The sequence below is a fragment of the Agelaius phoeniceus genome, chromosome Z, assembly GCF_051311805.1.
Source record: "Agelaius phoeniceus isolate bAgePho1 chromosome Z, bAgePho1.hap1, whole genome shotgun sequence".
NCBI lineage: Eukaryota > Metazoa > Chordata > Aves > Passeriformes > Icteridae > Agelaius > Agelaius phoeniceus.
Genome location: NC_135303.1, coordinates 44,454,134 through 44,481,664, shown reverse-complemented (window position 1 = coordinate 44,481,664; position 27,531 = coordinate 44,454,134). Strand labels below are relative to the sequence as shown.

The window sequence follows — 27,531 nt, the reverse complement described above, 5'->3', positions numbered from 1 at the left end:
TGTTTGGCTTGCTGCCTACACCTTGGAATATGTTCTATCAAAGTTCCATCTTTTGATGCTCCTGTGAACAGTAGTACAGTGCACCATCTGCACCCTAGACTAATTATCATTCTGATAATGTCTTAGAAACCAAAATATTATGAAGTCATAAACAGACAAGAAGCATAAAGCTTGACATAATGTTTCCTTGCATTTTTTCAGTGGAGCTGTTCTGTAACATCTGCCTGATGCTGGAATAAACCATGCAATTAATCTAATAGTTCTAATGACAAAGGGATGTGAAAGATCAGAAGAGAGCATATAAGGTTACCTCTTACCCTTTAGCAGCTGTATGTTGAAATCTCTTTTGTAAAAGGCACAGTTCAGGCATGGAGTATGCAGTTTCACAGTCTAGGTACGGTATCTCTGCCACGGAGCTGAAATATGAGTCAGTTTATCTAAAGACTGCTGTCAACAGATACATTTTATGTCTCCAACCTACCACAGATGACATCTGTTCTGTGGAGTTTTTCAGGGTATTGTGTCACTTGGCTTTAAGGGTGTTGGATGGGCACCTGTGTTAAGTTTTATGCTCTACTTCCATGGGTGTGTCTTCTGAAAAACTGGAGATTGCATCAAATTTATCAGCTTTGAATTAAATCTATAGAACTGCATAGCACCTACCATATCTCTGTGGGACAGAAAAGCTACATGCCTGTATCTGCGTGACTCTGTAGACAGAATCTGCTTTGCTATAATTACCTCGGAATTATATGGTTTGCTTGGGGCCTACACATTTACAGAAACACCCTTACTTTACATTTTTATTATATTCACAAGACTATCAGTATGTTGGTAATAAAGTAAATCTCATTTAACCCATTGGATAGGTCTGGATGGACTTCTGAAAATTATTTTTGTTGAAATATAGACATGACCATTTTGCAAGCCTTATTTGACTGCTTCTGTTCAATACAGTGATTGAAATATATTTGAATATTAATGTATGCTTGCATTGCAAGTTAGGTCTTTATTTTTCAATATCTAGGTCATAACGAGTTTTGTCTGTTGTTCTGCCTACTTTTTTTTTTTTTTTTAAGTAAGTAGTGGAAAATACAGTGCCAGTGTCCATGTTTGTTTTATAATAAAGAAGTTGGAGCTGAAAGAAACAGAAGAATTATAGTGTTTCACAGAATTTGGAAAATCCTGATTTTCTGGCAATAGTAGATTTTCCATTGCAATTATAACTGGCAAATTCAGTATTTGAAGTATTTTATCATGTTCCTTTATAGTGACCATGTTCTCTAAATACGCGTGCCACTTATACCACATTTTTCATGTCAGTTTAAGCAGATGTATTAAAATTGAATAACAGACGGAGTAGTGGTTTTTATCTTGAATTCCCAGGTGTGCCACATCAGTATGGCTCTGACCTAAATGGAGCTTTTATTTTAGAGCAAGCAGGTGAAGAGTTGCATGATAGGTTCTGGTCGTACAGGATGTAAAACTGATAGTATGTTGTCCTGTTGTAAAAACAGGAAGTCCACAAGAAGAATAATCCTCTAATTGCATGTACTCCCACATACATGCAATAATTTAAAAATTGAACCTGTCTGAACATGATTATGTAAAGGGCAGCAAATGTAGGTAGTTTACACTATCTTTGTATATATGCCTGATTGTTTTCTACAGTTGAACCTAGAGTTAGAAACTCAGTGGAGACAAAATGCCATGTGGCCAACAGCCTTTGCTGTAGTGTCTGCCTGTCATTCTTCTGGACTGCTGTTTAGCTGACACTTAAACCAAAGCCTGGTGCAGTGTCTGGGTGAGTGAAGGAGATAATAAAGAAAAAAAAAAGTGTTAAGGTAGGGAAGAGGGTGTTTTGAAATTAAGAAAGGAGTAGAAGGTATAGAAGTTCCTCACAAAGAACAATATAAGAAAGCATTTCAGAATTTAGCCTGATCTTACAGCATCAGTGAGGTGTGTGTTTTCTGCATGTGAAGCAGTGTGTTTATTCATTATCATCCAATTGGCTGTAATCATGACAACTGCAGATGCACCTCCCTTTTTTGCATCTTGGTACTCAGGTGTTATTCGTGGCTCCTAAAGAAATAACCCATAGTTGAAGTTTCCAGTCTTGCTGACATCAGAGTTATGATTTCCAAGACAGTGACAGTGGCTCTTGCCTAGAAACTTGGTTTTGTGGCTCGTTATCCAGGATTCTCACTCCTTTTTCTAAAGAAAATTTGGACCTCAGTCCCTGCTGTTCTAGGATGGGGATACAGTCAGTCACCTGGGTGGCGTTCTTTTCAGAGAACAGATTATTATTTGGGAGTACTCTTGGGATCTGTGGTGATTGCTGCCTCAAAAATCCTGATGGTATCTGCCTCTCTAATAGCAGATCTTGTTTGTGATACAGCTGGGTATACTCAAATAATTTGTAGACTGGATCAAAACCATAAACATATGGAATGCATGAGTGGCAAAAGATGTAATTGAAGGGGGGGTAAAGAATAGCAAGGTAGCAATGAGATTTCCTAACCATTTATTATGTAGCAATTATAATGATGAAAGCATCCTAGGGGGAAGTAGGTCTAAGGTTGTTTTGGCTTTGTGCCAATTCAGGAATAAATTCCAAGTGCTAAAACCTGTGTGAATTTAATCAGTATCCTGTGTGTTGTTAAAAATTCCACAAAATTCTAGTGGATAATAAAATGTTAGAATAAATATAATACAGCTATGTACTAGAAGTGCTAAATAGATAAAAAGTTCTAGCACCATTATTTTTATTCATTGAAGAATGTGTGTCTCTGGCAGGAAGCAGTAGAGGAAAGGACATAAAACAACCTGAGCATAAGGATATTCAAAAATACAACAAATACTCTTGTTTCTGTCATTGTGTTGAGAGGGCATGGCATCCAGGCCATGGTCTGGATGAATGGGTGAAAAACCTATTGCCAATCCAAGTGCTTCCCATTTGGAAGAATGCACAGAAGTGAGGAGAAGACTGCAGTAGGGTAGAAACCTCAGACACTAATCAAGCAGTAAGTGATATTTTGGGAGGATATTCTTTGTTGTCATTTTTCTACAGTTGAATACAATTATATTGAATGTATGAACTATTATTTGTGTAAGGTTCTCCAAATTATCTGCAAATGTTTATTTTGAAGCTCTCCTAGCTTTTCTTTTAACTCAGTCTTTCACCAGCTGAGTATTAACTCATAATAAAGTGCCATATATTCAGATTCTCAAACTGAGGACAACCTGTTGAAAGAATAAGATAGAAGACTCAGACTGAGTGCAGGTAGTTCAGATAATACAGGGCTTTTTGCCCCAGTGACTTCTCCACCATTTTGGTGGCTTTTCCTGCTTATCTCACATGTTTTCTCTCTTCAGTGATTTTCTGGCTTTTGGACTTTTTTTGAGTTGGGGATCTGTTTGGTTGTTTGAGGGTGGGGGTAGTGGGGAGACAATGTCTTTGGCAGGTGATTTTGTTTGTCAGTTTGGTTTTGGTGTTTTTGTTGACTTTAGTGGTGGTGCTTTGGGGTTTGGGTTTCTTTTTTGCTATGATTACTTTGAACCAACCTCTGCTTCTGATGTCTTTAAGTGTCATGCGAGTGTGCCAGTCTTATGAAATCTTACTTTGGGAGAAAAGGAATCTTACTGGTGAATTGGTTATATGCCTGGTTTAGTGATATACTGAAAATGCTGTGAATTGCTCCACTGCTGTAATCACAGTAACCGTCTTTTGGTTTGGATGTGCCTTTGATAAGACAGCCTGTCCTGCAGTATATTTTCCCAGCATCTACACTGTCTTAGAAAGTGCCAAGATTTCGATGCTTTTAACAGTTCCCACTAAAATTCTTCTGTGAAGCCATGGGATGAGATATGGTGTAAAGTGGCCTTAAAGTTTCAAGGGGTCCTGAATAAACATCACCACAGAACCCCCCAGTGACCTTTTAATTAGAGCAGCAAATTAAAGTTTTTTATGGTGTACTCTGATTGGGATCTGAGACAAAGACCTTCCTGTTGAGTCACAGCATGTGCTGCACAAAAATGTGCAAGTAGACACAAGAAGCTACTAGGCTTTCCTTTTTCTTGATCAGAAATTATGGGGGACGTAGTGTGGGAAACATGCTGCGTAAATGCATTCTGTAGGAGGAAGTTTATCCACCTGACAACTCCTGCATTCAAACTGTGCTGTCTTTACTATAAATTTTTTGATAAAATTCAGCAATTGACTTTTGTTTAGAGCTAAACCGGGCACTGCCAGGCTGTGGGGAACCACTGTACTGCAATGCAGATGCCACCTTCCAGAGCTTATCATCTGTGCTTTCCCTGTGTGCTGGCAGCTGTGGCCACACAGACAACAAGGAGCACTCATTTATTTTGCTTCATAGTAAACTGCCTGCAATGGTCATAGGGAAAGAACTCAACCCTGCTGGCTGGTTATGTTCATATGCTGTGTGAATAATGAATTTTGTTCCTTTCTTTTTTAGTATTGGATATTTATTGGCCACAGCTGTGGGCAACATGGTTTGAAAAGCAAGATCCTTAACTGGCAGTGAAGGTAGTTTTCCTCTATTTATACCTTTTAAGAGTTTGGTGCTATAGCTCTGTTACAGTAATTTTTTTGGATATATGGTTAGAAGGAGAGCTTGTACTGTGTGAAACTTGCTCTGACCACAAATTGTAAAGAGTAATAAAATACCGTACTTCTGACTATAAAGGGCTTTGCCACAGTGATCTATTTATATAAAAAAATTACCCAAACCCTTATTCCAGATCAGTTTGTGATTAGTTTTGTTTGCTTTGTTAAATTCCTTCTGAAGCACACCATGGGTTAGGCAGTATGCAGAAAAGGCTTTCAAAGTAGTTTAGTTCACTAGAAAGGTAAAGCAGAGTCATAAACTGAGAAGTTACTTTTCAGTGTGTAGAGGGAACGAGGCAATTCCACAGCTGTTCCCTGGGGCATACTACTAGTGCATTGCTCCTCTAGTGCTGGTACTTTATGGTCTTTTCAGAGCTGTGCAGTCAATACAATGCTGGCTGGTTACTGTATGCTCAACTGCATTAAAAGCAGCACATTTTTGCTATCCTAAACTCTCTCCTGGTGAAAAATCGTTGTTACAGCAACAATTAGTTGTATTGTCATTGGAGAGGAGACTGGCGTTCCTCAGAGGAAGTAGTTATAATGCTCAAGTGTCAAGTGTTCTTTCTAATATTGTTTTTTATTTATGATGTCACTGACTTCCTTTGCTTGCTTTCATATTTCACATATGGCAAGGAAAACAGTTTTTTTCCTCCAAGTCCTTCAAGACTGCTGATTTAGAGCTCTAGAGTGCGGATGGTTGCTCCACCCTAGGTATTCTGTTTCTATCTAGCAGATTCTCTTTTTTTCCTCTATGCATGGTAGTAGGTCTTTTTGGCCAAATGGTAAGTTTGAACATGCTAAAGTCTACATGGTGGGGATCAAAATTATTCTCCAGAGAAAATTTTTTTTCAGCCGTCAAGTCAGTTCAGTTCTGCAAGTTAAAACCTATGTAAAATCAACATTGTGGATGATTTATTTCTTGAATTTTGAAAGCACAAATCCCCCAACTAGACAATTATGACCCCACCACCACTTGCAGAGGCTATGCCATGTGACTGCATGCTGCTAAAGCATCTTATCACTTGCCAAATTGCAGGCTATTACTACACCATGCCCTTGACGTATAAAACTGTGAAGTCGTAAATCTGTGAAGTCTTTAAAAGACATCTGTACAAATACCTTTCCTTTGTCTCCTTCATATAAGTTTGAAAATGTCCATCCTGGGATGTATCAGGTACATCATTGCCAGCCAGGTGAGAGAGGGGGTTGTCCCAACTTTGCTTTCTACTGGGGCAACTTCACCTTGAGTACTGAGGGCAGTTCTGGGTGCCACAATACAAGAAAGACATTGAGCTGTTAGAGAGTGTCCAGAGCAGGGCATGAGGATGGTGAAGAGCTTTGAGGTGAAGCCATGTGAGGAATGGCTGAGGTCACTTGGTCTGATCAACCTGGAGGAGACTGAGGGGACTCATTACACTTACAGCTTCCTCATGAGGGGAAGAGGAGGGGCAGGCACTGATCTCTTCTCTGGGGTGACAGTGACAGGACCAATGGGAGTGGCCTGACCTTATGTCGGGGAGGTTAAGGCTGGATGTCAGGAGACGTTTCTTCCTCCAGAGGGTGGTTGGGCACTGGAACAGAGTCCCCAGGGAAGTGGTCACTGCACCAAGCCTGGCAGAGTTCAAGAAGTGTTTAGACAGTACTCTCAGGCACATACTGAGACTCTTGGGGATGTCATGTGCAGGGCCAGGAGCTGGACTTAATGATCCTGATGGGTCCCTTCCTACTCAGGAATTTTGTGATAATCAGCTGTAGTTGCTGCCACTCTGTCTATTGCCATATTGAGTGCTTTGATCCAAACCACAGAAAGTGGACTTCTGCTGTTATTTCATACACTTAACTTTTCTGATAATCATGCAGAGCTGTGTTTTAAAGTTAATGGATTAGGTCCTACAGCTGCTGGAGGTCTGTTTCAGAACAAGATTACAGATTTATGGTATAAATAATTGGAAGATATTCACAATTAAATTATCACTTTTGAGTTATTTGCAATTAATTTGAGGGGCTGCACTAGCTACCACATGATTTTGTTTCTTAGCAACATGGAGTTAAGGGTAATTTTTTTCTAACTGAAAATCATCATGTTCATGTACAAATTTATCAGTGTTTGTTAAGAAAGGGTGCAGTGCACCAACTAAAGGATGTCATAGCCTCCTTTGCTTTGGAAAATCCCTCTGATATCATGAATATCTTAGAAAAGTTGCTGAAGGCACTGTGTCAACAACAGTGTGTCTATGCTGTCCATCCCGCTGCATTAACCTGAGCTTTGGTGGGAGAAACCAGACTAAGGCTAATGGGTCTGAATGGGTGTCAGCTGAACTTTTTACATCTTGTTTTCAGTGTGTGTGCTTGTGGGAAGTGCCATTTTCACCCCAGTGTTAGCTATTAGTCTCTGCCAGCATAGTGTTTGTAACTTTACTCTGCCATTGTATCCCTGTTTTTTGCATGCTTTACTTGGACAAGAAGGTGAGTAGCTTTATTTGAAATGTCACTGAGATGTAACATATGATTTAGACATTTTTTTGTAAAGCAGAACACATACACAGTTTCCTAAAGCTGAGATTTAGACCAAAAATAAAATTTCAGTTTGGCCAGGGCATGCAGACTAGGACACCTGAAGTTCTAGGGCGTATAAAATTTCTGGCTTCTAGCAGATAGGCCTTCTACAGAAAGGCCCTGGAATGAGGTCTGAAATCACATTTTTGCATGTGCACATTTTTCTGTTTCGTGTAGCTCATATGAGCTGACTAGCATCTTCAGCGGAATTGAGTGGAGTTGGTTTTAGGCTATCATATATGGGAATTGCATGGATGATCTGATAATGTTGGAGAAGGCAGGAAATAATATTTTAACTCTCTCAGAGTTTACTCGGTTTTGTCAGTACTTTTAACAGCCAGAATTTAGGTTTAGGATTTAAGCTGAACAGAACAGAGGGATTTTTTAAGTTCAACCACAGTTTGATAAGGATATGTTATTGTTTTGTAAAGGAGAGTTTTCAGAGTGTAACTGTAAAATTTTAGCTCTGTTTTCTGAATTCATTATCACAGCTCCCACTGAATGCAGCTTAGTCAACATTTCATCTTCAGGAATGGCTTGGAATCAGAAGTTAAGCAAGCTGGAGGAAACAAATGCTATAGTATAATAGAGAATCAAAATGTAATTTGATTTGTGTCCTCTTCTTTAAGGCTATTTTAACTTAGTCCTTTCACCTGATCTTAGTATATTGACTTTAAAGGAATGGAGGATTACTGTTCTCTGTTGCAGCAAATGCTGCAATATGCATACTACAAAAGCCTAACAACCATCCACTGTTGGCATGAAGTCTCTGTCCCCAGATACCAAGAGATTTTGGCAGAAGCAGGGTTAGTGAGCTGGTTCTGTTGGTCTTCATACTGCAGTTAGTAAGCTGACCCACGCAGTCCAACAGTATAGTCAGCTGTGTACAAGAGCAGTGATTGTAACAGCAGCTGGTGAAACAAGCCACGTGCAGCTGTAAAGGCTTTGTTTTGTTGGTGTGGAAGGATGTAGCAGGTAACAGGGGCTTGATAACTGAAAGCAGAGGCTGGTTTTGTACTTAGTAAATGTGGTTTAGTGGTTCAGGATTAGTGGCACAGGATTCAGTGTGCTTGCACGTGTACTACCAACAGCTCAGGTCAGTAAAAAAGCCTGTGAACCAGAGAGAGAACTGGAAAAACCTGTGTGCAATTAAAAAAAACAGCATTCAAAGGGAATGTCAGAACTGCATGCTTCACTGTGATCTGTCACTCTGTCAGTAGTTGCCTGAGCTAAAGGGAGTTCCCCATCTGCTTGAAAGTTTGGGAGGTCTGAAATTGTTATGGCAAACGTAATTCACTTAAGTGGCTGTGGCTAAATAACCACTCCCATAGGGTTTTAGTCCATCTGTCTCATCCTCTGCCTTCCACACACCTTTTCTTATATTCTCCTTTTCTCTGTTTTGTGTGACAAAACAGGATCAAAGAAGTTGATTGGGATGAAAAATCTGTGGTTTTTTTAATTATTAAAGTTTACGTGTGAGTCTCATACAGCTCCCTACAAGGGGATGTATAAATGCTTGGGCCAGGTATCATAGGGGAGATGTCAAGAATGTAGGAACATGAAAAGAGAGAAGAGAAAGTGGGACTGAATTTTTAGAAAAATAATGTGGCCATATACAACCCTGCATGACTTTCAGCCTGTAATGGGTTAAGACCTCATATTCCTGGGTAACAGGGGAACATAAGCTGAATTTCAGTGTAATCTAACTAATGTATCTTTTGTAGTTTCTTTACTGTAGTTCTGAGAGATACTTATTTCAATTCACCTTACATTATATACTACAGGAAGTGCACATTCCTCACTAGAATGCCATGGATGCTGTAACCAATATAAACTTGTAGCAAATAAGCATCAGGGTATTTTCAGTTCCTTTGTGGTGATCAGTGTACTTTTGCAGAATTTCAGATGAGGTGTAATTGGATTTAAGATTTGTAAAAGGCACTAGAATTATACTACTTGAGCAGCCAGTTATCTGTTAAAACATAAACATTTACCCCATCGAGAAAAAGCATGCTTCATTTGCATTATTAAACAGCACTTATCATCTAGGATTTGAGCACTCATACCTGATTCTGCTGCTGTTAAACAGCTGATGCACTTCATCATAGAAATTACTGCTGTTTAAGTCAACTTCTAATTGTTCTGTACAACCAATTTTCCTAAAAGGAAAGAGGCGCATCTCCATCTGTATAGGAGGGAACTTTGTTGAAAGAATTGGAATTAAATATTTTTAAATAAATTATTGGGATACATAAATTCAATAGTTCTACCTAACATCACCTAACATGCTCATGGAAAATATGATGCAATATTTAAGGGCATCAGTCTAAGAATGACTGCAAATGTTATCTTTTGTGCCCTGATCTAAGCCCAAGCCATTCCTACTCAGTCATGACAGTGATTGTGTTCTTTAGCCAAATATTATTTTTCAATTTTATCCCTATGAAAACCTCAGTATTTTTTAAGAATCATAAATCATTTATTTCAGGCTGATCCAATTTAACAACTATTTATCTCTTGTTTCATAGCTGCGTTCATTTTTAAAGCACACAGTTTTATGGACAGCTATCCATTGTATCTTGCTTTCCCTTTCCAGCCTTCTACCTTAGAAAAGTATCAAAGGTTACTTATATTTGCTCCATTGGACCTTAATACTTTCATTATGGAAACAATATGGTGATTCCTGTGATTGTTTACAATTGCAGTTTTTTGTTAGTCTTGCAAAATCACTTGCCCCTTTTTTTTCCCCATGCCCAGACAGAGCATAAGGTAGTTATTGCATGTCAAATGAATGCATATAGTTATATGTTAGAAGTGTTTCTGACTGTGAGAAGGCTTCTTTCTAATCTGCCTGAGTGTCTTGAGTCTGCAGGTCATTATTTTGGTTACTAGCACAAAGTAACCCCAGCAGCTTTAGAGGAAAGGAAATTGTAACTCAACCAGTATCACTCCTGATAGAATGGGGAGTGGAGACTTAGATTTTAAAGAGAAAAATATAAAAATGTAGAAGCGAGCTGATGCAGAGTTGGTTTTCATATTGTGCATTGCTGGATAATCATCTCTGTGTGTGCTTTTTCTTGGAGAAATAATGTTTCTTCACTGTCTGGTTTAATAAAAGAGGATTTATATTAGCTACCTTCCCAGCAGACCTCTAAAGCTTGTGTAACTCTCCCTAGAATATCATGATGAAAGGTATGTGTCTAGAAACAGTGTGTCATTTAACATTCTTGTTCCCTGTGATTTAATAGAAAATATGTGGAGAAAGTATATAGTATGCTTTTAACACAGCAATGACTCTGATATGATGCTGGTCATGATGTGTGTTTGTTGTGTTTTTTTTTTTTTTAATGGTATCTGCATCAGTAGGACTGGTTTATTATTTCCAGATGTTGGTATACGTGATTTTGGGCCAAGTTTCTGTCTCTGTCTGTGCACAAACTGGAGGACAGAGTTGGTCACTATGGTGATGCCATGGATGAAGCTTATGAGGTCTGGTTGTCCTGAGACCATCTCCACATCTGTGTTTACCATTCTCAGGCATAGCTCTGAGAATGGTAAATTCCCCAGCAAGGGAATTCACCCAGCTGCATTATAAATGCTTTGGAATAGTCCACCAGGAAAAGATGTTGGTGACTGTCCCAGAAATACATTGCTCTGAAAAAAAAGAGAAACTAAATCATTGGGAGGAATTACCTTTCTGAGCTGCCCATACCAGGACAGTCATTTAGTTCGGAGGGATGTGCAGGACACTGTCCCAGTATACCATTAAGCCAAATACCATGAGTGATAACGTTATTCTTTATGCCTTTATGTATAATTAGAACCTGTCATAAAAGACTAGAAGCACGTTTTTATCAGTTTTGACACAAGTATAAATCAGGAGCAGTTCTGTTGGCATTACTGTAACAGTAAACTGCAAAGTATCTCTTACCAAGAGACAAATTTAGTTTTATGTGGAATGAGAGTGGGTGGTACTGTACCACGGGTTTCAAGGAGTTATGATTCAGTGTGACCCATATCACATTGTCCACAGTGTTTCAGTTTTGAAGCAGTTCCCCCAAGACCAGTTGAGATCATGAAACTGGAAGCATTTTTCATTCTTGTAAGGTGAAAACTGTCATAGAAGTGAATGTAATGACTGGCAAAGCAAGTTACATTCTCAGTGCTTTAAAAATGGTGAGATTTTGTTTGTCATTTGTTGTTGAAGCTATCTGATGAGTTTTCATTTTTGCTGATGTTATGCAGTTTTGAAGCAATAGCTTTGATTTTTAAGTTCCGCCATACAAAGTTTTAATTGACAGTATGTGGTTTAGGATGAAATGAAAAACCTCTTGTCATGATTGTTGATTCAAGCACAGTACAGGGAGTGCTGGAAGTCTAAAGGTAGAGTTCCTGAAACGGATTAGTGAATCAGGCCTCAGCAAAGGAGTGGCCATCCTGTCATTAACACCAGCCACTTTATTGCCTAAGCAGAAAAGATGGTCTTAGAGCACAATGATTTTGTCTAGAGTTCTCCCATTAGCATCAGCCTCTGAAGGATCCAAACCTAAAATGCCTGTGCTTGATCACTACTGAAAATAAGGTGAGCCTGCTCCTTTGTCTCCTGTCAATAAAGGAAAAGCTTCTTTATTCCAAGGAAGTAGTGGTAATGTTGTTTGTAAATGTTTACAAAAGCCTAAATTTTTATTTCTTTGATCATTTCTGTTAGCTTTTGAGTAAAGATAATAGTTAATTAGATAGCAAATACCATCAAGAACCAGGATGCAAAAAAAAAAGTATTTCATAGGGTTGATTCACTGCAGTATTTTGTGAAGGTCAGGTCTTATAGTTTTCTATTTTTCATTCTTGTATGTGAGAATACATGAGTAAACAAGTCTGTTCATCCCCTGGCATTGCACAGTCTTCAGTCATATTTCTAAACAGAGAAAGAGGGAAAAAATAAGCTCTTAGCAGAGCTGTATCTCTTAAGAGAAGTTAAACAGTGAGATACAAGCTTTGTACTTTGTATTTTGGAAGGTTACAGGAAGATGAAAGAGGAACAGCCTTGGCTTTTATTGCAGGATACTGAACAGAAGATTCTCCAGACACAAAATGTGTAGGAAGTTCTTGTTTGTTCTGATTCTGCCCGGGTGAGGTAAAGAACAGTTTCATCTGGCTGCACAGTAGAATAATTTTTTAGATGAGTCTTAGAGGTGAATTTGACCAGAATGTGTGTGTGCTTCTACAGAGACCTTCAACATCAACATAAGACTTGAGATAATGAGTTGTTTGCTGAATGTTTCGGTTGAATTTTCTCTGAATTAATTAATTTTATGCAGATTTCCTGAATATATGGAGAGGAGTGGGAAACATTATTTAATGTGATTCATTTTGTTTGCATATTTAGTAGAAAATAGCTTATAAAATACAGTGTGTTCTTTTTTTCTTGAAGGAGCTTTAATTGCTGTGAGTACTGTGTTTCAAAGTGTCTCTTTTGAAGATGAGTTTTATTTGCTGCTCAGCTTGTCGCTTTAAATAAAACTCCTTACATATTCTGATGAATATTTGCAGGTGATGAAGGGAGTCAAACCACATAAGAGCACCAGGTGTATTAATGTGGGGAAGAAAGTAATTACCTGAGTTGTAAAATTCTGGACTTAACCTGCTTATTATTGCAAACTGGGACATTGGCTCCATGCCATCTTCAGGTGTGTCAGTCACAGGCTCAGTCCATGCAGCACTACTCACCTATGTTTTTAAGGGCTTTTAAATAAACAGATGGCTGCCACAGAGTATTTGAGGCTGGAAGTTTTGGGTCTTAGTAACAAACAACAAATTGTAGGGCAAAGTTGACTATTTAAAAGTACCTTCATTTCCTGCCAATGACACTTAACTGTTCCAAGGCTACTTTAAAGTCTTCTTTCCCTGATCTTTGTCAAGGAAAGAATTTCTGGACTGGAATATTCAGGATCTCAGTCTTTGAATATTACTCAAGGGTCATGTCAGATATGACAATAATCTCCCTGGAGCTAATTCCAAAACTTCTTGGATTTTGCAGATATGGAAAAATGACTGTTTACAAGGTAATGATTGGAATATCCCTCCATCATGCCATCAGGAAAAGTTAAAGCAAGCACTTCTCTGCTGATTCCATGTGACTGCTGCTTACCAACAAATTAGCTTGCATGATAGTCTTTCACATGTTTGGAAGAGGATTTTTTTGTGGCCACTTACATCCTATTGTGGGGACACAGGGTCTAGCACACCAAATTTCTCTTTGCTAAGGTAGGTGTTACTTTCTTGTGGATATTAAGAAGAAAGCAACACCTTTTTCTCTTCCTTTTTGCCCCTCAGCAATGCCTCAGGCAACTGTCTTCAGAAGAATTTAGTGCTAGGCACACACTGCCTTGTAAAATTTTCATGGACATGATTTTGGTTAAGGAAAACAGTGCAACACAGATAATCCCGTAAGAATTGGCCACTGATAAGGGAGGATTTTTGTATTGCTATGCAGGTTTAACATATATTGTGTTATTTAATTTAATATTGCACAGAATGAAATGTTTATTCTCTGTATTTATTCACAAAATCTTTAGTACTAAAACAAAAGTCTAATTGAACCAGCTCCTCTCTATCCTGTCACTCTAAGTGTATAGATTTAGTGATAATATACTTTCTTTCTTGTACAAATATGAGAGCAAACAAAGCTGTAATGCAGTAATTTGTTCAGTCAGGCTCACTGTTGAAACCATTCCACTGCCTGCTTAGGTTAGATGGAACAACACAAAGTCTATGCTCTTGCTTTTGTAAGAACAATGCCAAGTATTTCCCTGTAAAGAAGATGAAGAGAGCTATAGAAAAGTGGTGGCTTCACAATTGCTAATAGTTGTACACAATCCAATAAAAATCTAAGTCTACTACTGAATTTCTGAAGGTGGGTCAATAAAAGTAACAATCTCCATACAGTTTTGTGGGAAACAGGAATTATTTCTGTGCAATACCATAGTTATCCTTCTTATTTGTTCTATGTGGTTTGCAAAAGTGAACACCTCAATAATTTAAAACAGAGAACAAATATGGATAAGTTTTGCTTGCTGATTTCTTTTTGCCACAGAGATGAGCACTGAAGCTATGGCAATTGGTTAGAGGCCCCATTGGTAGCTACAGGAGCAGTTAGATAAAGATTCTAAATTGTCACATAGTTTTTTTTCCTACTTGACTTATATGCACATTTTGAATGTTATACAGTGGCTGTAAAAATGTAGCAAAGTGAAAACGTTGGTTTTAAAATTTGATCATACAAGATTTATTGAATTCCCATCTTTATAACTTAAGAACCTCTATTGGGGTAGATATTTTAAAAGAACAGAGAAGTTAATTCCTTAATACTTCAAAAAATGAGTCACTTAAAAAAAATTAAGTCATCTAGTTAGGGATTGGGCAGCTTTTAAGGCTAGCATATTACACATTATATTTTATCTTATAATTGCTAGAAAATTCTGGAAAAAAAGTAGCAAACTGATGGGACCAGTCTTGAATTTGCCATTGATGTGTATTGTTTCTGTATCCTTAGGGAAATGAAGTCATTCAGGGGGGCTTTCAAGAGGAAGAGCTAATAAATTGCTCTGAAGTTGATACAAGCTTCTCTGGGAAAAAGAGCAGGGCCTGGAAAGCCTGTGATAGAGAGCAGCTGTTTCCAGATACTTGCATTAAATCTCAGACGTGCTTTCCTGCCAGCTACTTCAGTGCAGAAGATTAACAGACATGTCCATAGCACTCAAGCAAGTCTTCAATAAAGATAAGACTTTCCGCCCAAAACGTAAGTTTGAACCTGGAACCCAGAGGTTTGAACTTCACAAACGAGCGCAAGCATCTCTCAACTCAGGTGTGGACTTGAAAGCAGCTGTGCAGTTGCCCAGTGGAGAAGACCAGAATGACTGGGTGGCTGTTCATGTTGTCGACTTCTTCAATAGGATCAACCTCATTTATGGGACTATCTGTGAGTTCTGCACGGAGAGGAGTTGCCCAGTGATGTCTGGAGGCCCCAAGTACGAGTATCGGTGGCAGGATGACTTGAAGTACAAGAAGCCCACAGCACTGCCTGCACCCCAATATATGAATCTTCTCATGGACTGGATTGAGGTGCAAATCAACAATGAGGATATATTTCCCACAAGTGTAGGTAAGTGTAAGGAAGAAGTCCTAAAGCATAAACTGCCTTTCATTCTTGTACTAAGCATGTTCTTTTCCCACATATTTAGGGACATAAAAGCTGTTGAACAGCAGGTGGGTAGTAGGAGGGATCAGAAATAGTATGTAGTTTATGAAATGTTAACTATGGTTTCTAGGTATGGTAGTGTTTGTTAGCCTTAAATGTTTATCCCTAATGAGCCTCTGAGTTTAATCACTGAGTGTGATCAGCATTGCATTAATACCTTCTTGAAAACTAATCAAATGTGTAAGGCTTTGCACTTTGGCCAGCTACTTACATACAGAATGGATGGAAAGCAAAACTGGTCAGACTGCTCTCATAGTGTACATTTATAAACAAGACAGTGGAGAATCAAGAATGCAATGAACTTAGCCCTCCCACCCTCTCTTGATTTCTCATCCAAAACTCACAAGTTGTTAATTATTCTCCAAAGTATTGTTTTCAGTACTACATATAACTAATAAGCATTGTTATTATTTAAGCAGACAGCCTAGATGAGAGAGCTGTTAACAGCTTCACAAATTTCCTTTTATAATATTCTCTCTGAAGAGTGGCACAAGTAGGTTAAAGTATCCTTGCTGAAAGTGGAAGAATGCATTGTGTAGTGTAGACAGCATAAATATTTAGCTATGGCTGCATGCAACAACAAAAAAGTTATGCTTTCGAAATGTACTTGCTTGATTTTTAGCAGTTTTAATTAATGGGTCCTGATTTACTATTTTCAAATGGAAACGCTGGGGGCTTTCTGTAAGAAATGCAAGTTGTTGTGTATTAGTTGTCCCAGATGAGTAACAAACAGGAAGAATGCCATATGTTTAGATAAGCTCAGCCCAATATTTTGGAGTTTATAGGCAGCTAGGTCCTGCGACTAATTGGTAGATCATGCATCGAGAGTCTGTGTCTATCAGTGTTTACAGACCTTTGAAATACCTTACACTTGGACTTGATGGCTATCTATCTGGACAAATCTGTGGTTTGTTTCATAGTTTCTATCACTTTTCCGTTCTACTCTAATAGGTAGAAAGGATGCATTAATTACATTTTTAATCTGGACTTTGACAACATGGCAAGAAGATGGATGATATCAGAAGAAGCAGTATCATATATTTTTTGTAGGTGAAAAATGGGTTTGATTTCTCAAGCATTGGTTGCTTTTTGTTTCTTTAGGGTAAATGATTTTTGGAGTTGAAGATTGTTTGAAGGTGCAGAGAAATAGATGATTTTGCTTCCACTGGTATTTCTGCAGGCTTTCGTTATACCAAATTTCTTCCTTGGAGTATTCCAATATTGTTTTGTTTTTGTGTCATTTGCATAAGTAGAAAGTGTTTGTCAGCAGATATAGGGAGCAGGTAGCACAAATGGTGTGCTGATGGGTTTTACTGAACCAACTAATAATCTCTAACACACAAGCATTCAGCCCTAGATGCTCTGCCATTATATTTGTAATAAGACGCTTCTGAAGGAATTTTTGTCCTGATGGTTTACCTATTGTAAGCTAAGAATGACATCAATAAATACTCTCAGTCTACTTCTCCCATCAGCTTCTGCTGTTGTCAATTAAATCAAACATGAAACAACTGAAGGAGGGGAAAGACGTCTGGTCTCTAAAATGGGGCTGGACACTGCTAAAAGTAAAAACAGGAAAGCCCAATGTTCATAAAAATCTTTGTCTTACTCTGAATTGATCCAAAGGAAAGGGACAAGTCTGCTTGTATTGCTTGTATACTGTGCTGTATTCATTTTACAGACTGACATGATTGGACCGTCCTGTAAAGAGATTCTATAGATACCTTTAGAGCATTATTAGAGCAGCGCTTCTACCCCTATTACTTTCTTGCCTCCTCTCCAGCCTTTGTTGCAGATACCATGCTGGCCCCCTGCATATTTCTCATTTTCTTTTTGATTAGCCGCTTTCCATATGAAACTGTTGATAAAATTGTTTGGGAGCCTTTAGATCTTTCAATTCAGAGACAAATATATGCTATGTTGTATTTAGTATTCTGGGTATCTCTTATGTGAACAAGTCCCTACTTAGGAGACATGCAAAGGGAAGTTTGGATCTGTTCCTGGGGTAACTTGCCTTACAAAAGAATCTTTTTGGTTGATTTTCATATCAGTCCCAAATTTGAATGTGATACTACCTGTAAACCTATCTGAGTAATGCATTATAAAGCTGTTGAATGAAATTCACTGAACGTGTGTATTGTTACCTGTGCTGCATTTCACAAGTGATCAGAGAGGGAACCTTGGTTGCTGTGTTAGGTACTGTTTATTCCTACCTGTTCTGCAGCAGCCTTTTGGTTAGCCTGTGCACCATAGGCATAGTGCTAATTAAAATATCTATTTTCATTCACATAAATTAATGGTGATGAATATGACAATTCTTCATTCTTCACAGCAGCTGAAATAAATTTTGAAAGATTATATACTCAGAAAACAAAACAGGCTTATATATGACCTTACTAATAGGACAACAGTTTTAAAGTATTGAGTGGCTGTAAATTAGAGATTGCTTCATTGCTTTGAATCTTTCTAGTCTAAAGATAATTGTTCTAGGAAAAAAAATGTGTCCAGTGGATGGTATTTGGGCTGACTTTTTCATTAGCAGAAAAGTTTAATGAGGAGATCCAGAGTTGGGTTAGTAAGTGCTGTTCACAGAAACCCTGAACACACTTTTTCTCAGCTTAATCCTATTAAACTTTAGCTCTTTCATTTAGCATGTCTCATGGAAACTATCTAAAGAAGGATTTCAAGAACTGTAATTAAGTGCAGCTTTCACTGAGGAGCTAGTTTCAAGGTGTCATGGTTTGACACTGGCACAATGCCAGTGCCCCCATGAAGATACCTTCTCCCTGGTAGCTGCTGTGAGATGTGACCAGGAATAAGCAAAGCAGGCTCCTACTTAGGGAAGAAAGAAAACAAAACTTTATCAACTACACTACAACTATGGATAAAAAGGAACACACACACAGGGAAAATGAAAACCTTACAAATACATTTCCTCCTCCCACCAAATTTCCAACACAATACATCTATTCCTCAAATCACCAACTCTTAGTCCAGCACCACTCTTCAAACAATCAATCCTCAGTTCATCAAGAGGAGAGGAGTCCTTCTTGTACCATGGGCTTCCCCTGGAAACACAGCTGAAGCCTCGTGTGTTTCCGTGTCACTCGTGGCACTGCCTGGAGTACATCTGCCATCGTGACCTCTTCCTTTCATGTCCAGTGCTCTCACCACTGAACACGGACCAGAGCTGCTTCTAGGGTTGTCTTTTTAAGGATGCTCTGTCCCGATCCAAAAAAGGCACAGTCTCTCCTTTAGGACACCTGTCCCCACAATCTCTCCTTTGGGACACCTGTCCCCCCCATATTTTTTCACCCCTGGGGCCGAGGGGCACCAACACTGAACCCTCTTGGTTTTGTGGCCATTGCCTCCCCCTAGAATGCAGTCTCTGTGTCACAAGGAACATGGTTCTCTCCATGGCTGTACAAAAAGAGTCCAGCAAAAGCCACTCCATCATCTCTTCCCACTAGGATTCTTCTCTACTCTTCCACTATTTCTCACTTGCCCAGACCTCTCTCACACTTGCACATTTCCTTCCTCGTCTTCCACTCTATCAATGATCTGTAAAGTTCTCATTCTCTGAAAAGGGGCCAAAAGCTCCTACCAGCAGCCAGCTGCACCCCCCCCTTCTTCTCCGTCCCAGCCGTGCTGCCGGCACAGGCCCATGTTTATCCAGTCTCAAGGTTACAGTCCCAGGCAGCGGCTCTCTCTCTCTATGTCTCTCAGGGGGGGCTGCCCGATGGCTCCCGGTCTCTCTCTCTCTCTCTCTCTCTCTCTCTCTCTCTCTCTCTCTCTCTCTCTCTCTGTGTCTCTCAGGGGGGGCTGCCCGATGGCTCCCGGTCTCTCTCTTTCTCTCTTCCACCCTTCCACCCCGGGGCTCAGGCCTACCTCTCCCGGCCACATGGCTTTTCCCCTCCCCCTGCCCAGCCAGCAGCTGGGCTGGGGGAGAGACCCGAACTCTTTCCCGCCGGAAACCCAAAAGGACCCTCCCATGGGAGAGCTCTGCTTTTAACCCCGTGTTCTCAGAGGCATGTCCAATGTACTAATAGCCAGGTTAAATGCCAATATTAAAGTCTGAATATCCATTGGCCAAAACACAGCATCCCAAAAAACACGTTTCCTGTCAAACCACCACACAAGGAAAATAATTTCAGAGTAGGAATAGCCAGGTTTGGTGGGATCTTCATTTTGTGGTGGTGGTTTTCCTCAGTGGTAAAAAAAAAAAAAACAAACAACAAAAAAACAAACCAAAAAACCCCACAAATGCAATTGAGTTATAAATTGTTATAAATGTTATATTTAACCTTGTCAGTGTTTATACTGGCACAATGGCCTATGGCCTCTTACCAGTCATCTGTGGTCTGATGTGGTCTGATTTCCTTTCTGCTTTCCCCTGTCCTTCTGATTTATTCATTTTATTATAAAAAGCCTTATCCCTCAACCACTCTCCCACTTACAGGGAGCTGGTTGCATGGAAAAAGAACTGTCAAGAATTGTGTGCATGTGATAAAAGCAGGTGCTGAATATCAAGACCGCTTCTTTGTATAGCAAAACTTGAACAACTGTTTTTATAAAATGGCCTCACCATCTGTAGAAGATTGTATACATGATTATGTTCTTATGTCCTTAGTGGATGAGAATGCAGTAATAGAACAGAGTCTGTACACCTGCTCAGCCACTACTGAAGCTATCCATCTCCAAAATTAGTTTTTGTAATGTGCCTGGTGTTTATTTAGCTTTAGAGTAAATTCTTTGGTAAGTACTAGTTTCTCTTTAGGGCACCTACTAGTCTCACTGTTTAACACTTTTCAAGGAATATATTTCTCAGCCTTTGGTAAACAGTCTGAAGAAATAATTTGGAATGGAAAGCAGTAGATCCTAGGAAAAGATGCACTTTTTGTTGAACTGTATCAGCTTTCATCAAATGAGTTTTGGCAACCTCAAAAAAGGAGCTAAGAAAGATTTTTTTCTTGGAAAGAATTCTCACAGAAAAATTCTATTTTTCTGTGCTCCCTTTAAATCCTGATTTCAAACCATGATAAATTAATTTGCTTTAGGTTCTTTCCTGTACTTATTGCAGCCTTAAAATGAGAGTAATTATGTCTTGTTGGGATTCCATTCACTTTTCAGTGAATGGAATGCTGAGGTTTTTTCTGTTGTAAGAGTCACTGGGAAAGGTACACAGAAATTTAAGGCCACAGGGCATTATGTCATTTATTCTAATCTGAACACCAGCATAACACAGGCCAAAGAACATCACCACATGATTTCTTCATCTGGTCCACAGATTGAAATGAGAAGATGGTCAAGCAACAGAAAATGTTGCTGAAACTAACAGAAAATTCACTTCTTTTCTGGCTTGACATAATGAATTTTTTTTCCCAATTAAAAAAAAAAAATGGGAAAGAAGAAGAAGAAAATTGAAGAAAAGTAGTTGACAGAGACCAAAGGTTGTGCCATCTCCATCCTTCAGGGTTTTCAAGACCAGTCAGAATAACACCCCAAGCAACCTAATCTGATGGGATGCAGACTTCCCAAAACCAGTGCTAGCTTTAAATATTCATGATTCTTAATTCCAATTTCAGCACTGCCAGGCTGCCTAAGGAACTAAAAGAGCTAAATTTATTAAAACCTGATTAAGCAGTTTAAGAAACCACAGTTTGACATTTAAAGGATGTACAAAATCACTTTTAAGGTATGAGAGTTCTCGTATAGGAGGATTTTAAAAGTTATTAATTAATCAAATAGCCTAGTCATTGCTGATCAAAATAAAAATACTTCAAACATATTTAAAGCCTAGGACTTCAGCTGAAAAATTAATGTATCTTTATCAATACTTTGGCTGTTCCATGTTTGGCTAGCAAATTTTGCTATCTAACAGCTTCAGGTTTTGCAAAGAGCATGTGTGTGATGCTGCTTTCAAAGAAAGGAGCCTAGTATGTCACAACAATTCACCTACAAAAGCAGACCAAGATTCTGGAGGGACTTTGTAGATATAATTCAAAATTTTCTATGGTTTCCTACTAATATTGTGGTACTGTAGAATTTTCTACAGTTTTCTTTTATTACAGTTATGCCTGTCTTTTTCTGTTCAAAAGTACGAGGAAGTGTCCATAGTGTGGGCAAAGTGGTGCTTGCTGGCATTTCCTGCATACACTTTTTGTTCATTTTTTTGCTGCTGTTGCAATTGCACTATCTAGGAACTGCCATTGTTTCAAGCACACCCACCCCACAATCAAAAATATGCAATCTCTATAGCTGGTATGTTTCCATTTTTTTTAAGACAAAGCTTTGCCTGGGAGCAAAGGGAGAGGTCAGATTGCTGTCTGTTAACTGGTAATCCAGTCACCCAGTGCTAGATGCATATAGCTGTAGTCTACCACCTGAAGACCAATGTAAAATCCAAACAATCCTTTCTGCTTGATCTTTGCACGTGTCACACTATTGATGAATTTGGTCTGTAGAAGGGTTTTATTTTGTAAGGTTTACCTTCTTGTCCCTGTTGCTGCCCTTTCTTGGTCACTCCTTCAACATGGATGTGCCTGCCAAGAGCTTTGAATTATTCTTTATGTCAATGAAATAAAGAAAATTCTGCAAAATACAGACTGTCCTATGGCTACAGCTTTTTTCCAGTTATTAAACATTATGAATTCTGTGCCTATACGAATGTTATAGCAGCAGCACAGCTATGCTCTTAGAGAGTTTGGTGTCTTGAAATATATGTGCTTGGAAAATATCAGGTAGATATTTTACTATTAGATTACACATTTGAGCTTCCTCCTCCTTGCACCTTTTTCCTGCCCCTGTGGTTCAGGATCTAACAGATGATTCAAAGTAACCTAAGCTGGCATATGAACCAGCCCACAAACCTAGCATGCTTCAAGAGTATCATCACAAAAGATTGATGAAAATTGTATTAAGTCCATCTGGATGGTGAGTGATGCAGTTTAGCAGTTAGCAATCTGGTCTTCTTAGCATTGAATTACTTTCTTGCTGACTGATTATATCTTGGAGGAATTTGATTCCCTATTTGTATCTGATATCTAAAATGCCTTGATTAGTTTAAGTATCCTACTTTTACAATAATAGGGACTGAAGCTTGGGAGTAGTCTAGACTAGTAGTCTGGTCCTGAAGCCATATCACTGACAAGCCTTCCTCAGTGTACCCCCTTGGTCTGTTGCTCTGTGTATCATTTGAGGTACCTAAAGGTCCACTGCCAGCTCAGACATATGAATTAACCCATTCTGCAATCTAGTTTTGATGATAGAAGAAAATACGTGCAGCAGAAAGTAAGTGCAAATCTATTAGTGTATTCTCTGCTTTTCCATGGGAAGGATTTAGCACTGCTGGTACGAAGGAATGCTGTCTCACCTGGAGAATGTGTACTGGGAGTCTGATGCCTTGTGTGACATGTTTTCAGTATTGTGGTAGTCATTAAGGGCTACAACGCACTTTTACTAACAGACTAAGAAGCAGGTCTCAGTGGCTTTCTTCATTCTCCATGTCTCAAACTTGAGGGAAATAAAAGGAAATCAACTCAAGTGGTGGTATGAATGGTGGTGGAGGGAAAATTTGAGAGGAAGAGGATGTATTAACTGGCTCTGCAAAGGTTTCAGGATCTCTGCTCAGTCTGATGCTGGTTTTGGAGGAAGAAAAAAGTACAGAACACCCACAAGAAATGGTGTCCCATGTAGGAACTGGGGTGGTTTGTCCAATATCTGCCATCTCCCTTGTTCTTGAGGAATTCAGCTTTTCAGCATGTTGTCAGTACATATGTTGTGGGACATTACTTAAATTAGTCTCTCAGAGATTCAGAAATGCCATGACCACAACTTCTACCCTAACTGAACTTGTGACCTCTTCTCTTTAGCCACCTTCACAGCACAGCCAATGTCTACAATTTTTAAGTAGGCATGCTGGGGTTGAGCTTGTGCCCAACTCAAAAGGTGTGGGAAAATGTGATACCTTGAACATACTTTACCTTGTAAAGTGGGTTTTTGTGAACTGAGCACTCTGCATTCTGCAGTGATGTGTGAATTCCTTCCTGTGATGAACAAGAAGAATAGCTTCTTATGTAAAACCTTCTAAAAAAGACTTTGTGTCACAGGCTTCGAGGCAGAATGTGTGTAGGAGAAGAATTTACATATCATAATGACTTTGCTAGTTCATTGTTTGGAACACAAACAAAATCAGATTCACAGGAATAAATTTTTTTAGTGACTACCTCTTGCTTATGTTTTTTTTGCCAAATTGAAGTTGTTGTTTAAGCTCAGAAATATTGTAGAAAATATTGTAGAAAATTGCTCCATGAGAAGTAGTCCCTACTTTGAGAAATGTATTTTCATCCTCAAGGTCAATCTTCTGAGCACAACACTGGCACTTTGGGGCATTGTTTTATGCACAATCTGGCCCAGGGAAGAGATGTATGCCCTGATAACATGGCATCATCAGCTGCACCCAATATATGGTAACAATCATCAGAATGAAGTGTGATCATAGAGGCATGAAAATAAAATAATTTAGTCCTAATTGGTTTAAACAACAACCTCAATTTGATTTCACTGTTGAGTGGCTGAAGTGATGCTTAGTGTGGCTCTTAGGGAACTTTTGGAAGTCCTAAGTCTAGGAGAAGATTTTTGCTTCAGACAGAAACATCAATACTCTCTTGTAAGTTTCTCCATCCTCTTTCAAGTAGAAATTTGGCCTTCTAAATTCATATAGATTATGAATATATGATATATGGAGCAAAAGCAGAAACTTTAGGAGGGAGAAAACTTATTAGTTGCTTTTAAATGAGGTTCTCATGTATTTTATAGGTATTTTTTGAAGAAAGTCAAATATGTATGTAGAAAATACTTGGATAAAAAAAACATTGTGCAGCTAAAAGCCAAAAATAATGTGGCCAGCAGGACCAGGGCAATGGTGAGGTCCACCTTGAATCCTGTGCCTAGTTGTGGGCCTCTCCCTACAAGAAAGACATTGAGGTGCTGGAGCGATTTCAGAGAAGGGCAACAAGGCTGGTGAAGGGTCTGGAGCACAGGTCTTTTGTGGAGTGGTTAGGGACCTGGGTGTGTTTAGTCTGGAGAAAAGGAGTCTGAGAGGGGCATTGCTCTCTACAGCCCGCCTGGTTGCAGCCAGGTGAGGGTCAGCCACTGATCTCAGGTAGTCAGCAACCAGACAAGAGAAAATAACCCCATGTTGTGCTAGGAGGAGTTTTGATTGAATATTGGGGAAAATTGCTCCATGAAAAGCATTGTTAAGCACTGGAACAAGCTGCCCAGAGAAGTGGTTGAGTCATTTGGAAGTATTTGAAAGACATGTAGATGTCATGTAGAAGGTACTTGGACACATGTCTTAGTGATGAACTTGACAGTGCTAGGTTTATGATTTGACTTCATCTAAAGGGTCTTTTTTTTTCAAACCTAAATAATTTCATTCTTTTATCTTTAAACACAAAGCCAAGAATTATATATTCAGATAACCTGTAAGTACAGTATTCATTCTGATAATGCCACAGAGAAAACCATCAAACCTTTTAAAGTTTGATTGTTTTCAATAGGAGTATTTATAGGTGTGATTAAGTCACTTGTGTGTTAACGATTAGAAGACAACTGTATTTGTACATTTCTATGCCTAGTTCTGCAGAAGTTCTCTGCCTTGAGGAGCTTTACATGCTCATAGAAAAAAAAGTCAGCAAGAGATTACAGGAAGAAAAATTATTTATATATATATATATATATATATATATATATTATATATATATATATATATATATATATATAACAATACATATACATATATATATATATAAACATATAAAATTATTATATTATATAACAGGAAGAAAAGTAGTTTAGTATGGCTTCTGCGAGGATGGATTTTTCTGCATCATATTTGTTTGGTCAGTGTTTTCAGCTGAATACTCACTGATAGTGCTGCACATGACATGATTAGTCCTTGTCTGCATAACTGCGTCTTATGGATCTCTTTTCTTCATGAGTGTGTTTATATTTGTTAAGGCGATACCAAAGAAGTTAAAGGTAGGGATGATGGGGGTCATTCTGAAGGGAGTTCATTTCAGACACTCTGAGTGGCTTCCCTTTAGCTCCATGGTTGTTGTATACACTATTTTTATGGTATGTGGGCCACTGTATTCCCTCATGCAGAGGATTGTCAATACTCTATTCCTCAGCTACTCAGTACTTTGAGGTAAGCAACTTGAAATCTAGACTTCAATGTGATTCTGAAAAAGACAGCTGTATTTCTTCTAGCGTATTGATTATTAAGGGTTGTAAGAGGTCTGGGACCTTAACAGAGAACTTTAACCTTTTAGGAAGGACAACAGTATCCTTTTTCTTTTTGAAAAATATAAGTGCATGCAACCCTGAACATGAACATATAAGGTTGCTTAGGAAGTAGAGGAGGAGAAAAAAGCAGACGTCAGTCTTGCACCATTGCCAATCTTTGCATTGTTAAGGGCAATGTTAATTTTATTAGAAAACTTTTCTACAGTCCACGCAAACCTCCTGCTTATTCACTGTCCCTCTGTCCTTAGCAAAGGGACCCAAGGCTTGCTGTATATGTTCCACAAGACTGTGATAGAGTAATTCAGCCATTCATTAAAATAGAACAGATTTAAGTTTATGTGCTACATTCAGGAAAAGCTGAATTACTCTTAAAAGCAGGTTCAAGTCATCATTGGTTCACTAAGGGAAAAGAGTTTGTTCATGCCTTTGTCATAACTATCAAACTATCAGTACCACACAGGATTCACAGCTGGTGCTGTGTACACAAATACTAGAGGCACTGCTGTAAAACATGTTTCTTTATTTAATGTTCCAGTAATGAGTTTAAAGTAATGAGTTTTTCCCTGTTTATGGAAAATTGAAAATGGAAAATTGTTTTCCTGTCAAAAATGGTGTTTGAGCATAGAATTGTTCATATTGGCTGGCAGTCCTGTAGTACTCCCAACACAGGTTTTCTACAACTTCCTAGCTAATGGAAACTTCGAAAAGTATATAGCTGAAAAGTTTTTGAAGTATGCATAGGTCCATATTGAATGGTGGAAAATAAAGTAACTGAAAACACTAGAACAACTCAACAAAAATGGATACTCACCAGCTTATGCTCCATGTTTTGATAGGGCAAATCTGTGCTTTGGTTCTAGCATGGAAATCTGTTATATGCCAGGGGACTGCCTGACTTCAGAAAACCTAAACAAAACTTAGAAGCTTTAGGAGGTTATTCCTTTCTGCTTTTATGGGTCTATCCAAGAAAGCATAAAATGCCCTCTTACACCTTTTCAATGGCCTGAAAAAATCAAAGCAGAAGCCTTGAATTTTCAGAGCAGCAATGCAAACACTTCTATAAAGATGACCAATATAAGGAATGTCTGTAGGTGGTGAGAGCTAATTGGTGTTGAGTCCTTGATATCTGGGAGTTGTGTTTTCCCAGTCCACCAGCACAGGCCTATGTGACTTGCTTTCTTGCTCCTTAAAAAACCATCCTGTGGTTGTTCATGGGAGGTGTACAACTTCACAGGGTCATGGTTTTTAAGCCCTGTAGAATTTCATCTACAGTCTCTAATCTATCCATAAGTTACCTCTGTGCAGAGCTGTTACCCCCATGAAAATCTACTTTCTATTTGACTGAAATTGCACGGATATGCAACAGAATCTGGAATTTAATAATTCTCTTTCATTCTCTTCTTAATGCTGTAACTGACTGTAAACTGAGCAGTGTTGATTGAAACCCATCAACCAACACATTCCAGAAACTACTTGCAGTGAAAAAAATGTGCATCCTGCATATGCTTTTTGGTGTTCAAAGCCAAAATATTAAAGCCAATCTTATAAATGTATCTGTGGCAGGGCCAAATGCTTGAACTACAAACAGATCTGATGAGTAAAAGAAATAATGTAAACAGTTGCCTTCTCTGTTATCTTCTTCAGGCCATGTGGATGTGGATAGGTCTGCATAAGCTGTATTCAGGCAATAAACTTTCCTTCTCCTACCCTAGTGTTCAATGTAGGCTCTGTGTGCCTAAGCAGTGAATGAGAGACACCAGGCAACTGTTACTACCCT

At 38.7% G+C, this 27,531-nt stretch overlaps 1 protein-coding gene across 9 annotated transcripts in view; it reads left to right on the top strand.

Annotated features, from left to right (window-relative positions):
- Positions 1-27,531, top strand: part of MOB3B (MOB kinase activator 3B) — an 86,660-nt gene that overhangs the window by 21,787 nt on the left and 37,342 nt on the right. For 4 of the 9 annotated variants that reach the window (XM_077171246.1, XM_077171248.1, XM_077171249.1 and 1 more), the window contains one exon: positions 14,742-15,350. In XM_077171246.1, coding sequence (XP_077027361.1) covers positions 14,933-15,350 — 418 coding nt within the window. In that variant the 5' untranslated portion in view covers positions 14,742-14,932. Of the gene's footprint in view, positions 1-4,478; positions 4,550-11,287; positions 12,877-13,226; positions 13,454-14,741; positions 15,351-27,531 lie in introns of those variants that run through there. The other 5 variants (XM_054652159.2, XM_077171245.1, XM_077171251.1 and 2 more) reach the window with 4 other exon arrangements.